The sequence below is a fragment of the Mesoplodon bidens genome (assembly GCF_964165515.1).
Source record: "Mesoplodon bidens genome assembly, chromosome: 13".
Classification (NCBI taxonomy): Eukaryota; Metazoa; Chordata; class Mammalia; order Artiodactyla; family Ziphiidae; genus Mesoplodon; species Mesoplodon bidens.
In genome coordinates, this window is record NC_138169.1 from 12540498 (window position 1) to 12556944 (window position 16447).

At 48.3% G+C, this 16447-nt stretch overlaps 1 protein-coding gene across 4 annotated transcripts in view; it reads left to right on the top strand.

Moving 5' to 3' along the window:
- The window catches only part of FBXO21 (F-box protein 21), a 41115-nt gene extending 28066 nt beyond the window's left edge, over positions 1-13049 (top strand). For 2 of the 4 annotated variants that reach the window (XM_081251971.1, XM_081251972.1), the window contains exon 12: positions 5130-7443. In XM_081251971.1, coding sequence (XP_081108097.1) covers positions 5130-5317 — 188 coding nt within the window. In that variant the 3' untranslated portion in view covers positions 5318-7443. Of the gene's footprint in view, positions 1-5129; positions 7444-7637; positions 9486-12927 lie in introns of those variants that run through there. The other 2 variants (XM_081251973.1, XM_081251974.1) reach the window with 2 other exon arrangements.
- The last annotated feature ends 3398 nt before the right edge of the window (positions 13050-16447 follow it).

The following is a 16447-nucleotide window of genomic DNA, read 5'->3' on the forward strand; positions in this document are numbered from 1 at the left end:
GACATTTCTGTGCATTACCACAGGTACATCATTACACCCAACAAATAAAAATGATTTCATAATATCTAACATTCAATCAGTATTCAAATTTCTCAATTCTCACAAGTATAACTTTATAGGTACGTGTTTATTCTATTTTAAATCATGATCCAGACAAGATTCAGGCACTGTGTTTAGTTATTATGTCTCTGTAGTCTCTTCTAGTAAAGAACCGTTCCTCATTTCTCATCGTTTTTCCCTTTTTCACAAGACTTTGACTTTTTGAAGAGTCCGGGCCGGTTGTCTTGTAAATCGTCTAACATTCTGGATTTGTCTTACTGTTTCTTTGTCTATGTATTGTCTGTAAACTGGAAGTTAGGCCCGGGTTTGGTTAGATCAGGTTGCTGGTTTTGGCTGGCGTGCTTACTCTCAGGTGCTGTGTGCATCACGTTGCATCTCGTCCAGAGACCATGGGGTTCCGTGTCCCACTGTTAGTGAGGCAGAGTGTGGTCATTGGCTAAGATGGTGACTCGCTATAAGGGACAGTTTTCCCTCTGAAGTTAACAGGAAATCCATGGGGTCAAACTGGGGCATCCTGGGTATACCCTGTTCCCCAGTAACCTTTATCCTTATGTTTGTTTTAGCACCTGTTGGCTCTTCTTGCCTAAATCATGATGTGAGAATTGCAGAATGGTGGTTTTCTACTGCGGGTATGCCCTCTAGTTCTGTAAACAAGAGCCTTGCCCTCCGTCCTCCTCTTCCTCCCCCTCTTCCTCTCTCCCTCTCTCCTTCCCCTATCCTCCCATAGATTCCTGGATTTTTTATTTAGTCAATGTGTTATAATCATTTGGAACAATTTTATTCTCAAATTAGCCCACATTTAGCCAGTGAGCGACCTTGAGAGGGTAAACTTTAAAAGCACTAATTTAAATATGTTTTTGAACATTTCTGGGTTAATATACTTGCATTAAATTATTTTGTTTTTAAACTATTTCGTGATCTAAATTTTCAGCCTCTGGCTCCAGTGATCCTAGTAATCTGGGCAGAGCCCATTAATGAATGCTTTTCTGTTTTTTAGCTCTCCACAGAGAGTTGAAAAGTGAATTATAAACCACATACCTGCGTGCCATCCTCAAATACTTTTAGTCTGCACAATTAAGTTTTCCCTCAATATGTTAATGGGCTATACAGCATCTTGCATGTTTGTAATTTTTGTTCCCACTAGGGGGCGTGCTTTAGTATTAATATTTTCTTGGTACCAGAAACTCCTGTCTCAACTTCCCTGCGTACTTCTTAGTACTGAAGAAAATGACTATCATAGATGCTCTGAATTTAAGCCAGCTGCCCATATTGGAAGGTCAGGGATTCAGCTGTGGTGTGAGAACCTGGCTTTTACATGTCTTCCGTGTATGATGGTAAAGCACCTGGTTGAATGCTTGGGCCGTGGCGTGCCCTCACCCAGTGTCAGTTTCCTTTTCCATAATTGGTCTTCCACTTCCAAACTAAGTTTCCACCATCCCCCCCTCCCCCCCAGCACGCACACACACAGTCCGTGGTCGTCTGCACATGCTGGCAAGGGTGTGAGGACTCCCTGCGTCAGGGTTGGAGTGTAAATTTTCAGCCGTCTCAGGGCGGTTTGGCGCTCTCTTAAATTGTCAGAATCTCAAGTGCTCATTCTCCTCTGACCTGGCACTTCTCCCCTCGGTTCCTGCAGTGGAGACGCACTGACACGGGGCCCATGGTCCCCTTGTTATGACAGCAAAGCAGTGTCATTCATGGAACTTATCTGGTAAATGGGGGTATATCCAAACTTCGGGTAGCTGAGCTGCAACCAAATAAACCAGTTGCAGGTAAATACTTACTGTATGTTTTATAGGAATAAGCACACATAAGGCAACGCAGAATTTTCTTTGAATGCGTATAATTATATTTAGCTACATATACGTATGTTCATAAAAGGAGGACTAGAAAAACTCACAGTCATAGTGGTTTCCTCTGGGGAGGGGCCAATAGGTGCCCCCAGAGGACTCATGGGTATGTTTCCAGACTTTTACAGGAATGTATTCGTGTATTTTGGGGTAGCTGAAATTTTTAAATAAAATAAGTGGACACATTTCTCTGAAAATTTTAGGGGAATCAGGAATTCTTCCCAAGATTTTTCCAGGACTTTTAAGTAGTCCCTGTTTAATATTTTCTCTTTATTAAGTTTTGTATCACTTAGATTTCTTATTCCTCTTCAAAATTTTTTTAAACTTATTTAGTGGATTGGGAATTATTTTCCCCTCATAATACTTAGTTGTCAACTTCAGTGTTTTTTTTTTCCTAAAAAAGTTTCTTTTATGAGTACATTTTTCCTGTTTTGCTGGGAGTCCAGGTAGATAAACACTGAATTCAGTCCACGTTCCTGGCTAACAGCCGGGAGCGGGGCCGTGAGCGCCCTCGTGGACCGTCACTGCCCCCTTCCTGGTTTCCCCAACGTTCTGTCTGTACTCTTCATGCCTCTTTGTTTGGGGCCCATGTTCAGAATTCTCGGCAGCAGCTGCCCAGTCATGCTGTCCTTATAGACACACGATCATGACCTGACTGTGACCTTTCTGCCCTCCTACCAACACTCAGATGCCAAGCATTAGCTGACACCAAGCTGCTGCTTAAGGATACATAGAAAAAGAGAGGGAGAGAAGTGATGCTGAAACATGTGTCTGGCTTTCTTCAGAGCAGGCTCTGGGCACATTTTGGTTCAGACAGCTGTGTGTTGGGGGGGTGTCCTGTGCATTGATTTAGAGGCACCCTGGCCCCTGCCCATGCGATGCCGGCAGCAGCCCCCAATCTGACAACCAGAAATGTCTTCACACGTTGCCAAGCATCCTGTCAGAAGCAGAATGGCCCCTGGATGAGGACCAAACGGACTTTTATCTCTCGGGGGTAATCCCAGGTTCTTTGCCCTCCGTCGAACATCTCTGGGGCAAGAACAGCCGACAGGGGAAGGCAGTTGGCTGGGTTCAGGCCCCAGGCCGTGGTTGCATGCCCCTGGGCCTCCCCAAGGCAGGTACGCCCGTGACTCATCGCTCACTGGGGGAGGGGGCAAGACGGCGGATTTTCTCAGCCGGTGGCGTTTTAAAGCATCCAACTTTTGGGGGTTTTTTGTTTTGTTTTTCAACATTTGTTGAAAACAAATGTAAGGAAGGAAGTACAACCATCCCCGGAGCTCTGGTGGTAACAGTAGGGAGAGATCAGAGCTCATAGAGCACCGTCCCCTCAGCCTGCCTTCTGAGGCAGCCGTGGCCCGGCCTTCTGGTCTATCCCAGCCCCTCCTCCCTGACCTCTGCTGGCGGGACAGTGCACGGGGACGCTTCCCGTCGTCTGCTTCCCCAGCCCTGGAGCTGGGCCGTCTGGGTTGGAGCCCCCGGGCAGGGCAGGGTCCTCACTCCTGCTGCTGTCCGCTCAGCCGCAAGAGGGCGTGTGACCAGAGCTCTTGGTGGAGCCTCGTGAGCTGGGGGCTGTGCACGTCCCCCCGTGTTCAAGGAGTTCACGTAAAACGTGTAGCTGTGTGTGCACGTCACGTAGCAGCGCAGGTATGTGGCCTTCCTGGCTCTTTATAAGTGATCATGTGTTTTTACTCCCACTTCCCCCATAGCGTCTTGAAAACAGGTTGCTCGTTTTCCTGGCTGTCTAGGATTTTGCTGAATTAATGTGCCATCACGTATGTACATAGTGACCTGCAGTTGGACATTTAGGTTGCTACTACATTTTTTGCTCTCCTAAGCGATGCTGAGGTAATGTCTGAACATTCATCTTTGCTCGTGATGGGTATGTGATGTCCATAAAGGTGTTGTTTTCTCAAACGGATACATCCCCAACCGTGGTCTGAATAAACGGCCTAAAACAGCTACAAGCACAAAAGTTCTTTAAATCCTCCCATCTTGTAAAAAAGTTACAGACTGGATTACAAACTCTTTCCCCCTCTCTTGAAAGACAAACATCTGTTACAGGCAGGCTTCCGAAAGGCGCTTGTGTTTATCCTGTGTACTCTGGGTGGAGGGCACTGAAGGTCCTGAACATTCCGGATGTTTAACGAGCTGTTGAAGAGATAACCTGCTGCACCGTTGGTGTTAGTTAGCCCATCAGCTAGGCTCGTGCAGGGACTCCCTGAATTGATTTTGGCAATAGGTGCTAAGTATGGTTCATATTGATCTGGGACGCAGTCAGAGTGGGGAGGCCTGCCTGGGCAGTTCCCTTCTGGTCCAGGTCATGGAGGGTGGGGGTGGCCTTTCCTGACTGGGGGCCACACGCAGTCTAGGGCCAGGGCTCTATGGCCAGCGAGGAAGGGCCCACGAGACACTGTCCTTTCCTTGGGCCCATGGAGGAGCCGTTTTTCAAATCGCTTGGGGAGAGAGAGGCCATCTGAGAGGATTTCAGGCTTTAAAATACCTCGCAGGTATTATCACCTCTTTTTTTCTCATTCCGTTTTAAAGGAGTCTTATTTTCTATTGCTTTCTCTAGTGGCAAAACAGGGAGCACAGAAGGGAGGTAGTGTGGTTTTCCTAAGAGATGATAGAGATGCCACAGCCCATATCCCTGTAGGGTCTAGAGGTGCGAACCGTTTTTCATTCCTCCTCTTGGACCCCAAGCCAGCCCTGTGAGCCGGGTCCTCGCCCTTGGAAACACTGAAGGGTGCTGGGGGTGGTGGGAGGGCGGTTCCCAGTAACAGACTGGGAGGAGGAGGACGGCAGGGAGAGACGTGCGAGCGGCTGCTCAGGCGGCTTCAGAAGCTTCACCGCTGGCGAGAACCGAGCAGGCTAGGCCACCCTCGGCCCACACGTGTGGCTTTGTGTTGGATCAGGTCAGAGAAGCCTGCCGAGCCCCTAGTGTGCAGACCCCGAGGGACTGCTGGAGTTTTGCTCAGAGAGAAGGAAAACACTCATGTTCCTTGCGGAGCTGGAGGAGGACCCCGAGCTCCCTCCCTCCATCCTCCAGTGGCCTCGCCGCGCCGCTTTTTCCTGTTTCCTCCTCCGACTTCTATAAACATCTGCCTTTTCTTCCCCCACCCCCCTCAAAAATGCACTCAGAACGGGTGATAGGAGGGTCTCTGGATAAAAGATGCTGCAGAAATCAGCTTTAATGAGAATGTCCGTGTGCCTCTCTGCCAACAGAGAACTTGGAGTATAACGTGGAGCCTCAGGAGATCTCACACCCTGACGTCGGACGCTATTTCTCCGAGTTCACGGGCACTCACTACATCCCGAACGCAGAGCTAGAAATCCGGTACCCAGAGGATCTGGAGTCTGTCTATGAAACGGTGCAGAATATTTACAGTGCAAAGAAAGAGAATGTGGAGTAAAGTCTAGGGGGACATTGTACCTTTGCTGCTGCTGCTATTTTCCAAGAGAACAGGATTCCGGACGGAGATGTCTCCACGGATCCTTCTGGATTCACACCACCGGGAAAGCCACTAAACCAGTAGTGCTGATTGCCACCTACTAAGTTTAAATCACGTGTGCTCTCCTCCAGCTGCAAAGACAATGTTGCTCTCCGCCTACACTAGTGATTCATTGAAAGGCACTGTGTTCAGTGGCATGGCTTGTATGCTTGTCCTGTGGTGACAGTTCGTGACATGCTGTCTTCATGACGTCTCACAGTCGACACTCTTATAACCGTTCTTTTTCTTCACTTCCCGTTGTGTCTGTCTACATCGTCTCAGAACATTTCATTTGCTGGACAGATGGGGTTGTTCGTTTGCAGTCATTTCTCTCTGATTTCTCTGTGGAATGTGTGCACTCCTCAGTCAGGTTCATCTGTCTTTTTACCCTGAATTTAGTGCCGATCCAGGGCTGAAGCTCTAGGTGATCTTGGCAGCATCTTAGCTCTGGAGTCATTAACAAACTAATGGTAATCAGAAGCATTGGAATTTATTTTTTTCTAATTCTTGAAACAGATTTCTGGCATTTATCCTTTTCTTTATTTGAATTGAGAGAATGACACAGTTTTGCCTTCCGGATTCATCTCTTGGATTTACGCTCATATCTCTACGAATTATTAGTTTTCTATTTTATTACATAAAATTCTTTGAGAAAATGCATAATTAATAATAGCCTTTGTGAATGGGGTTTTCCACATTCATCTGCTATTCCTCCCTTTAAAATAAGTGGTTTTTTTTTTTAATCTACTCCAGTATCGTAAGTAGATCTTAAATCAGTGATGAGCTCTTTTTGTAGTAGGAAGTACAATCTGCTGTTAAAATGTCTGCTTTTAGAAACCATACTCCATGGTCTCCAAAGGCCTGAAAATGAGGTTTCACTTTTAGAACCAGAAGAAAGAAGAGATAATGAAACTTAGAAATTAAAAAGGAAAAGGGGAATTTTCGTGCTCCCTGTCCTTCCTTAGAATCACTTCAGGACCTTTTTGAATGTGGCGGGGTAGAAATAAACGGAATATTTCCAATTTTAAGAGTGTGTGCCCTGTGGGAAAGGAGACGTGAGTGTGGCCCGTGTTCTCGAGTTACCGTTGCTATGAAAGCACCAGGAGGAAGTCTGTGCTCAAGCCGCTGGGGAGTCCGGCTGCATAGCCAGGCTCCGCTGGCACCGGTCCTTTCCACGTTTGTGGTACCTGAGCGAGAAGGTACCGACTCTTAACTCGGCTCCGGACTCCCACTGTTCTCGACCCGTCCCTTCTCCAGCGGGCTGACCTTGTAGTTAACCAGTAGCAGCTAACTTCTGGAGTTAGGACCTAGTTACTTTACTCTCTAAGTTTAAAAGATTCCAGTTGCTCTAGTGAATGAGACTTTGGGGGGCTGTGATCCGGCCACGCCTCGCTGCCTGTCTGACCATTTGCATGCAGTATTGTCACACCATGTTTGATGACTGCCTCTCGTTTACCCCTTGGAAACCCTGGGATGACCAAGGTTTGGGGAAGCCACCTGAGACCACTTACTAGCAAGTGACAGCTATTGAGCAGTTATGGGAAAGAGATGGGGATTTGGCTAGCCAGCTCCCTCCATCCCCCATCAGCTCTGGTCCAGGGCCCGTGTTCCTCATCTGTCCAATCCAAAGTCAGACGATTTGGACTTGCATTTGAAATTGTGACCACTCACAACACCCAGCCCGTCTGAGGTTGGGGGGTTTTACACTACTCTCATTTAAAGGTGAAAATTAGATACTATGGCATTAATATTAATGAGATGCATTACTAAGAATCTGTGGCGCATGCTGAGAGTTGCAATTGTTGGTTTTCTGGTTTGATTTCCTTTTTTCTTAGAGTAACATCAAAGCCAAGAAAGATGGTTTTACCTTTACTGACCCACTGTAAATATGTATCTAGACTGTTTCTAAATGTGTTTCTTCATGAATGCTTCATTTGGCTCCAGGAAGCCTGTGTCACCTGTGTAAGTTGGTCTTTGGGCACTTTATATTTTTCTAAAAATGTGTTTTGGATCCTGTACTCTAATAAATCATAAGTTTCTTTTTAAAATTTTTCAAAACGTTATCTCCACTTTAAAAACCCCTGTTATAAAAGTAGAACTTTCACAATGTTGAAATATTAAATATTTGGATATAGTAACTTCTTTTCTCTTCAAATGAATGCCAAGATTTTTTTGTACAATGATTAATAAATGGAACTTATCCAGAGAAACCACACAAATGGCCTGCCGGGTTTCGTTCCAGAACAGAAAGCCCAGCCGTGACAACAGCAGAATCCCTCTCAGTTCTCATTCTGATTGAAATATGCAAAAACTGGCTCTACTGAATTTTTCTTCGCATCAGTGAGAGGACAAAGCACCTTTATATTATGATTTCCTGCCAAACGGTAATTTGTCGAGCTGGCTAGTCATCTTGAGAGTGTCCGGTTGTAACGCAAAGATTGCAGCCTTTTAATTATGTCGAGTTATGGGTTGTAAAGTGAGAGTTGCAGACGCTTTGAGGGAAACCCAGGTTCTTGGTGTGTCATTAATGCTGACCCGATAGCTGCACGCACGCGGCGTTTTCCACAGCGTCCCGCTGAGCTCTGCTTCCCCGCGCTGTCATACACGACACGGAAAGGGAAGGTCACGGCTGAGCCGTCACCAGTTTCGTGCACTGCGGCGTTTCTCAGAGCCTTTCACGTGCTGTTGTACTTTGTGACTTTCCAGGAGGGGAGTGTAGTGGTGTCTTCCCAACTTCTAAGACCCTAGAACTTTCCTCCCCCAGCATACCCGCATGTGCACAGCATCCTCGAGGCCCAGGGATTGCAGACCTGCTTTGGGAAACACAGTCTCAGCGAGACGTCAGTTATGCCCAAACCTAGTCCACGTCACCAGCAGACCAGTCTTGCGAAGCGTCTCATTTGAAAACGTGATCCATCTAATCGGATTTTGAAAGGCTGGCTTCGTGGTGTCTCTGTCTGAGCCTCGTAATAGCTCTCCATCAGAAGTGCATTTACATTGCAAAGTCATGTTGTTTCAAAAACCAGCATCAGTACTCTTGCTCAATCAGTTTTACATTTTCTAATATCCACTTAAAGTCTCGTTCTACGTTTAAAACGTCTGAGTCTTTCGGAAGGTATTAAACTGAGTCACGCTTTCGTGTCCTGGGCTCTCATCCGCTACCACCAGGCCCCTTTGCTGTAAAGGGGGGGACGTGTCTTTTCCTTCGTTCATGTTCCAAGGGAGTGAAGTTGGATTGCCAGCAGCCTCTTCATGGAAAAGTGTCTTGTGGCCGTAATAATCAAGCTGTAGCTCTTCATGTTTTTTGTTTGATTTTTGGAGGGAAGGAGAGACTGTTCACCTAGAAGGAATGCAGAATTTGGCTCTGTGACAGTCTGGTTTTAGAGAGATTAACAGCTGTACTGCAGGTATTACCTTGCATTGCATGCTTACTTTAAGCCAGGCACCAGCCTCAACTGTTTATAATCCTCACGGCAACCCTACAAGACGCGGGCCGGGCGGTGAATATGTTTGCAGGCCATGTAAGGTCTCTGTCACATATTCTTCTTCGGTTTGAAAAATGTAAAAAACATTCTTAGCTAGAGGGCTGTGAAGAAACAGTCCATAGGCTGGATGGGGCCGGCTGGCCCGTGGGCTGCAGTCCGCTGACCCCTGCTGAGGTGTAGGCCCGCCTAGTTCCCTGAGTGGACTGCTCGCAGGTGGGGAGCCTGGCTGTGAACCCAGGGACCTGACCTCTGAGCCCCAGCTCCCCGCACCCAGACTGCCGACAACCTCAGCAACTACCTCGCAAGTGTCTTTACCCTTTGCCTGGCTACAACCTTAACTTCTCGCGTTTCAGTTCTGAAAATTTATAGTCTTGGGAGAAAAGAACATTCCTTTGGTGACTAAAACTTATGTGCAATTACAGAAGAAATGTATTACGGCCATTTAGCAATGATTGTATTAGGGTAATGTTAGTTCTGTAATAAATAGACCCAAAAATGTACGATGGCTCGAACACAGAAGAACTTTCTTGTTCACGTAACACGGGGCAGGCAAGTGGGCTGGCGGGCAGCCCTCACGCAGTCACCTGGAGACCCAGACCCACCGGGTGTGGCTTCCCAGAGTACCCTGGGCCACCTGCTGTGCAGCGGGAGGGCATGAGCGTGGAGGGAGGGACATGTCTGGAGGGCTCTAGAGCTGGGGCTGGGGGCGGCGCTCCCCACTTCCCCTCACCTTCCTCCAGGGAGGCCAGGGTGGAGGAGAGGGGGTCAGGCGGTGTGACTTGCCCCTGCAGGGCACTCTCCCTCCCAGGGAGCTGGCGTCTGAAGTCAGGCTGGCCGGGCTGCCAGGCACTAGGCTGGGGGCAGCTCAGTCCAGAAACATCTTGCTGGCTCCTGCCACAGCACGACTACCAGCAGCAGGGGTCCCTGCAGGCCACGCTGCCACCGCAACCGGTTCTCCCCACAACAGATGGCCTTGGGGTGGGGGTGGGGGTGGGGGGCGGAGACCTCCCAGGGGTGAGCCGCACCCGTAGGTACTTATGCCTCAGTAGCCAGAACTCAAGTCACCGACTCGCACCCTAACTCCAGAGGAGGCTGGGCGGTGGCCTCCTGTGTGCCGGGTGGGGAAAGTGAAAGGTTTAGGGTCCCTGTCCCTGCCTTGTCTGTGCCTCTCAACCACTTCCTGCCCAGCTGGGCCGTTCTCCCCATCAGTCCATACGCCCCCTCCCAGTTCCCATTCACTGGTCAAGCAGGGAAATGCAATGAGAACTCCCGCTTGGAAAAAACGAGACACACAGTAGGCCCTGGGCGCTGGCTGATGAAATACCGCAGGGCAGGTGGGCGTCGTGAAGCCGCCTCCCTGCGGGGCATGGTGGAGGTTGAGTGTGCTCTCTGGGAGGGACTCCCCCGTCCACTGCTCCCCGCACCCCATCCGGCCCTCTGGGGCCCAGTCTGGTCGCCTCACAGGTGGGTGCTGCGGGTACACCCTCCCTGTAAGCTGTGTAGCTTTCACAGCCCCAATCCAAGACTTTTGTTTTTCAAGCTTCTGATCCCTCTGGCAACAATTTCCTCAAAAACTTAGCAGGCTACTACCTGCACAGGTAATTATACCCGGAGTTCTTTTCCAGAACTCCCAAGTCCACTTTATTTCCTAGCTTCTCTTCCTGGTGCGTGTCCCTTCCTGACCTAGTGGCGGCCGCCTGACTCTGCTGTTAGTCAAAGCCGAGTCTCACTGTTGAACGGGCAAGGCGTCTAAGGGGCCTTCGTTGCTCAAACTGATTTCCATCCTTGTCTCTTGCCGTGGTGTCCAGAAGCAGTGCCTTTCCCAGCATAGGAAGCCTGGGATTTCTGACTCTGCTGTTTTAGTTCTAAACCAGCACGTTTTTGCCTGAGTGTCCGTCTCTCAGGTATCTTGTTATCAGCTGCTGCAAAGAGCAGCCAGTAAGTACCCTGTATTCTGTATCTTTGACAGCTTCTAGACTCGCTACAGTGCCCGAGGCTCCGCCTTGCAAATTATAAGCAGCAATTTAACCAAGTATAACCCCAAACACTCTCCAGCCTCCTAGCCACCCGCCTGCTAAGCTGACACCATAGAGTTTAGGGTTTCCCACAGCAGTTCTTTGAACGGTGGTTTTGTTGTTTTTGGGGAGTTTTTTTGGTTTGGTTTTTAAGTTCAAAGTGGGCTAATTTTTCCATAGGAAGCGCAATTTCCTGTTTGGCTGTACAAAAAAAGAAACAAAAACTGAGGACAATGATGTCAATGTCTTCTGGGGAGTAGAAAGAGCTAAAGCAGGTTGTTTCCTGAACTTAGGAAAAAAAGTTGTACAGAATAAAGAAAAATGTGAGGGGAGAACCAGTTCATTCTAGACTCCTTGTGTGGTTAGATCGAATTTCCATCTACTTCTCTTAAAATGACAGAATTCTTTTTTGTGTGTGTGTGAGTGAAGTAGAAGAGAATAGCTTTATTGCTTTGCCAGGCAAAGGGGGACACAGTGGGCTCCTGCCCCAAAACACTATGTGAAAATGACAGAATTCTTAATGGAAATGTTCGTATTGAAGTCGTTGAATCTGGGGAAAATTAAGAGAGCACTTTGCATGAGAGTTTCGAGTTTCTCCTATTTCTAGAACACCATCTTCTCAGCGTTGTGGAAATCTTTCATGATCTACCATCACGATGCGCTCGCTGATGGTCTGTCCTGGCTGTTCCTATGCAGAAGGCTTTTCCCACAGGATCTCTTACCCGTCTCCACCCCCGTCCTTCTCAGCCTTTTTTTCCAATAACTGCCCCCCACCCCGCAACTCCAGGACCTTTTTAAGATAATTTTTTCCTAATAGCCCTCACGCCATGAAATTGTTTTGATCTTTTTTTTAAATTGAGGTGAAATTCATAGAACATAAAATTCACCATCTTAAAGTGTACAGTCGGTGGCATTTAGCGCATTCACAATATTGGGCAACCACCGCCTTTATCTAGACGAAAACATTTTACTGCCCCCAAATAAAACCCTGTCCCCATGAAGCAGGAAGCAGTCGCTCCTCATTTCAAGCCGCCCCCCACCCCCGTCCCAGTCTGCTTTCTATCTCTACGGGTTTGTCTATTCTAGACATTTCATGTAAAGGGAATCATACAATATATGGCATTTGGGGACTGGCTGCTTTCACTTAGCATCATGTTTTTAAGGTCCATTCACTTTGTAGTATGAATCAGTACCTAATTCCTTTCTGTGGCCGAGTAATAATTTATGCATAGACCACATTTTGTTTATCCATTCAGCTATTGATGGACATTTGCGTTGTTTTCACCTTTTAGCGCTTGTGAATAGAAGTGCTGCGAACTGCCGTGAAATTTTAATACCTCAATGTATATCCACTGAGGCATTGTATGTGTATCTGTGCTTTACATACCAAAAGAGTAATCGTTTTTTCACTCCCCCCAACAATTAGTTTTGCCCCAAGCCCCACCTGGGAGGCAGCTTTGGAAAGAGATGCTGTCTTTTCCTTCCTACTGGTTGACCACTGCTGTCCTGTCTTGGAGTGTCTTTTAATGTGCCCACCTTTGTGCCAGGAGCTGTAGTGAATACATAAGTACACTTTTGTCACCTGCAAATGCTAAAATGTATCTTCCAAAGACCTTTTTAGATATGTGTTCCTTTGTCTTCCCTTAGTTTATTGACTTGACCCCAGAAGCTCCTAGAACCTGTTCCTTTAAAGAAAAAAAAGAAAACCTGATTAGAGAGTTACTTGCCTCTTATAAAGGTAGGATTTTTTTAAAGTGCGGCTATAAGAATTTCTGGGTAGTGGCTACCTTCGTATGAAACCATTTCCTAAATTGTTTTCCACAGAGAATTTGAAAGCTAACAGACCCCTTAAAGAATCAGCTGCTAGAGCCCTGGTTCCTGATATTTTACAAAGAGAAATAATGAGGCCCATCGAGATTAAAGTGACTTGATCTGGCATGGGTCTCAGAGCAGGGACTAGAGCCTGAGCCTTTGGGCTTGACCTCAGAAAATATCTTGCTAATAATATCATTCCTCATTATTTGGGATTTAGAACCTTATTTCTTCACTGACTGTGCTGTGACAACCACCTGACCACCTTCAGCCACTCTATTTCACTCACATTGACTTTGCTGAGGGAAAATGAGGACGTGCTATCCCTCCCCATCCCAGCAGTTTGCGCTCTTGAAGTTTGGGGAAACCCTATTCCAAGGCTGCAGAGACTTTTTAAAGGAAGTTGCTTTTCCCTCCTCTAGCTTTATTGAGGTATAATGGGTATATATTAAAAACTGCATATAGGGCTTCCCTGGTGGCGCAGTGGTTAAGAATCCGCCTGCTCAATGCAGGGGACACGGGTTCGAGCCCTGGTCTGGGAAGGTCCCACATGCCATGGAGCAACTAAGCCCATGCGCCACAACTACTGAGCCTGCGTGCTGCAACTACTGAAGCCTGCATGCCTAGAGCCTGTGCTCCACAACAAGAGAAGACAACGCAATGAGAAGCCCGTGCACCACAATGAAGAGTAGCCCCTGCTCACCGCAACTAGAGAAAGCCTGCGTGCAGCAGTGAAGACCCAGTGCAGCCAAAAATAAATAAATAAATAAAAACTGCGTATAATTCATGTATACAACTTGGTGAGTTTGGATATATGCATAGACTTGTGTTCCCCTCACCACAATCCAGGTGATAAATGTATCCATTTCCAAAAGTTTCCCTGTGTCCCTTTGGGGTTTTTAGGTTTTTGTTCCCCGAAACGTCAGCTTTGCTCATATGCCTGTTACTGAACCACACTCGAGTCCACTCGCCCGCGCAGTAAAGCCCATCTACTGACAGCAGGTTGTAGTGAAGGAAAGTGCCGTGTTTATTGTAGCCACCAAGCAAGGACTTCAGGACAGCTAATGCCCCCAAACCCCAAACTCTCTGATGGGGTTCAGGAAAGCATTTATAAAGGCCAGGTGATGGAGGGGCGTCCCAGGGTCTGTGATCAGCTCGTGCACAATTCTCTGATTGGGTGATGGTGAGGTAATGGGGCGATGTCACAGTAGTTTTTACTATCAATCCTTACTTAGGCTCCAGGAGACCTGGGGGCTCCGTGCTCATGGTCATCAAGTAGTTAACATCTTCCATCTGGTGGGAGTTTTAGCATCTGTAAAACAGCTCAGGGAATGGGCATCAGATGCTGTTATCCAGGTAGTTCAGAGAAGAGCTTCAGCAGAGGAGATGGGGGAGGGGTCTGACCCGGGAAGGCCCCATAGTGTCCTGCTCGGTTACACACGTTTGAATCCAGTTGGGCAGGTTGTCTGTTAGCACCTGGGGCTGAGGTGCTCCATCCTGGCGAATCCGTTCACCCTCTGCTTTCAGGACCTGGACCTCATAATATGGAAAACGTAGTCAGCTGAGACTTAGACCCAAATGGGACTGTCCTCTCAAGCCTGGGACAGCCCAGTTCCATGTGTGGGTGACTGACACCCGAGGCGGCCATAGGTGTAACGTCGTGGCTCTTTAGCCCCAGGTGTGAGCAGGAGCTCGTGCACCCCAGGCTGGCTGGCATCTTCCGTTCCGTTGTGCAACAAGGCAGATTTTCCTTCCACTTTCGGGGAGACCTTACAAGGTCAGTGTTTGCACCTGCTCCTGTCTGGGTCCACAGGGGCTGACACGGAAGAGGCAGACAAATGCTTCTAGAATGTTAGATGGAGTCACTGCACCTTCCTGTGATAGGACACGCTCCGAAAAAGCACAAACATTCCACACTGGGTCAGAGCTCACACTCTCCTGAGCCTTTATTCTCTGACAATCCTGGGGGTATTAGGAATATTCCCAGTTTTACACGGGGGAACTAAGGCTCAGAGAAGTTGAGTAGCTTGCCCAAGATGACACAGCTACTAAGGAACAGGGCCCACCCAGATCCCAGCCCATCTCTGCCTGACTCCAAGCTGCTCTTTATAGCCGCTATAGACCGAGTGTTTGCATGTCACCCCCCCAACCCCTGCCCCAGCAATTCATGTGTTGAAACCTAACCCCCTAGGTGATGTTATTAGGAGGTGGGGCCTTTGGGAGGTGATTAGGTCATGAGGGTGGAGCCTTCGTGATAGGATTAGTGCCCTTAATAGAAGAGACCTCAGACTGTTCCCTCACCCCCTCCATCATGTGAGGACACAGCAAGAAGCTGGCTACCCACAAACCAGGACACATGCCCTTCACCAGACACCAGATCTGCCAGCTCCAGACCTTGACCTTCCCAGCATCCCGAACAGTGAGGAATACGCATTTGTTGTGGAAGCCACCCAGTCTACGGTGTTTTCGCTAAAGCAGCCCTAACTAAGATAACAGCTCTCCTGGTGGAGTTTACCTCCTTATCCTCCTGGAGACAGAATAAGGCAACCCTCCCATTAAAGATGTTGACAGTTTTCAGTGATGTTGCTTGTGAGAAAGTCTCAGTGAGAACACGTGGGTGGAGTTAGTGAAAGTCAGAAGGTTAGACTCGGGGCACACGCTTTATGACCTCCAGGCAAAGCATGATTTCTTTGTGCGCTCATCGTCCTTTTCCCTTTCCAGGGATTAGCAGCTGCCAGCAGCGATGTTCAGAGGACCACCTGTTGAGTCCTTGGTTTCTCAAGATGGTGACTTGGTCACACGTTTATGTGGGTGTGTTATTTATCAACAGCTCCATTTCCTCCATGTGTGTTAAGTCTTCCACCTAACTTTTCTCTTAATTAGGCAGCGTCCAAGCACCATTTATCATTTGTTGCTTATTCTAGTTTGGTTTTGCCCTCTGCTTGGAGCTGGGGGGTGGGAGCGGAAGTGGGGACAGCGGGCTGGTTCCAGGGCTGAGATGCACATTCTGATATGTGGAGCTGCAGTTCCCCCTCAGTGAGCCCCATAGGAGGGGAGGCGGAAGTCTCCCTCCCAGTAGCATAGTCATGTGGTAATAGAGACAAACAGATGGCTCTGGGGTGAGGGGGCTGGGGCAGGTGTTCTGTAGTTTCCTCTGGGAGTGACAGACTCTGCTAAGTGTCACTGTCTGGGCAAGGTCCATTCAGCATGTCACCCCTGGTCAGGCTGCACAGCTCCCCAAAGCCAGCTGCATCACTAGCCTTAAGAGCTCATTAGGCTCCGGCACCGTGTGACCTGCCAGGAGGAGACACAGAATGGGCGCACGCAGAGAGCCAGAATAGAGCGGCCGCCGCGCAAGATGGCCCAGGGATCCTGCCAGCTGGTTGCACGTCCCAGGCTCAGCTGTCCCCTCCAAGGAACTCGTGTCCCATTTGGGAAAAAGAGAGAGAGGTAATTTTCCATTTTCCTCCCCCGGGTGACTCAGAAGAAAGCAAAATCCATTCCCAGCTTGTTTTACTACTACTGTTATTTCTCTTGCTGAGCAGCACAGATTGAAGGCTGGGGGAGATGTGTCCACACCCACGCCACCTCCTGATCCGGAGTTCTTTCTGCGATCAGCTTCTCTCTCCACCTGCAGAAGCCTTGCATCTGCCGGGGACCTGCTTGTTTGCCTGGAGACGCTGCCTCGCTGTCACCGTTTTATTTTACATGAAAGTGCCCCTCCCCCTCGGTGGCCCAGG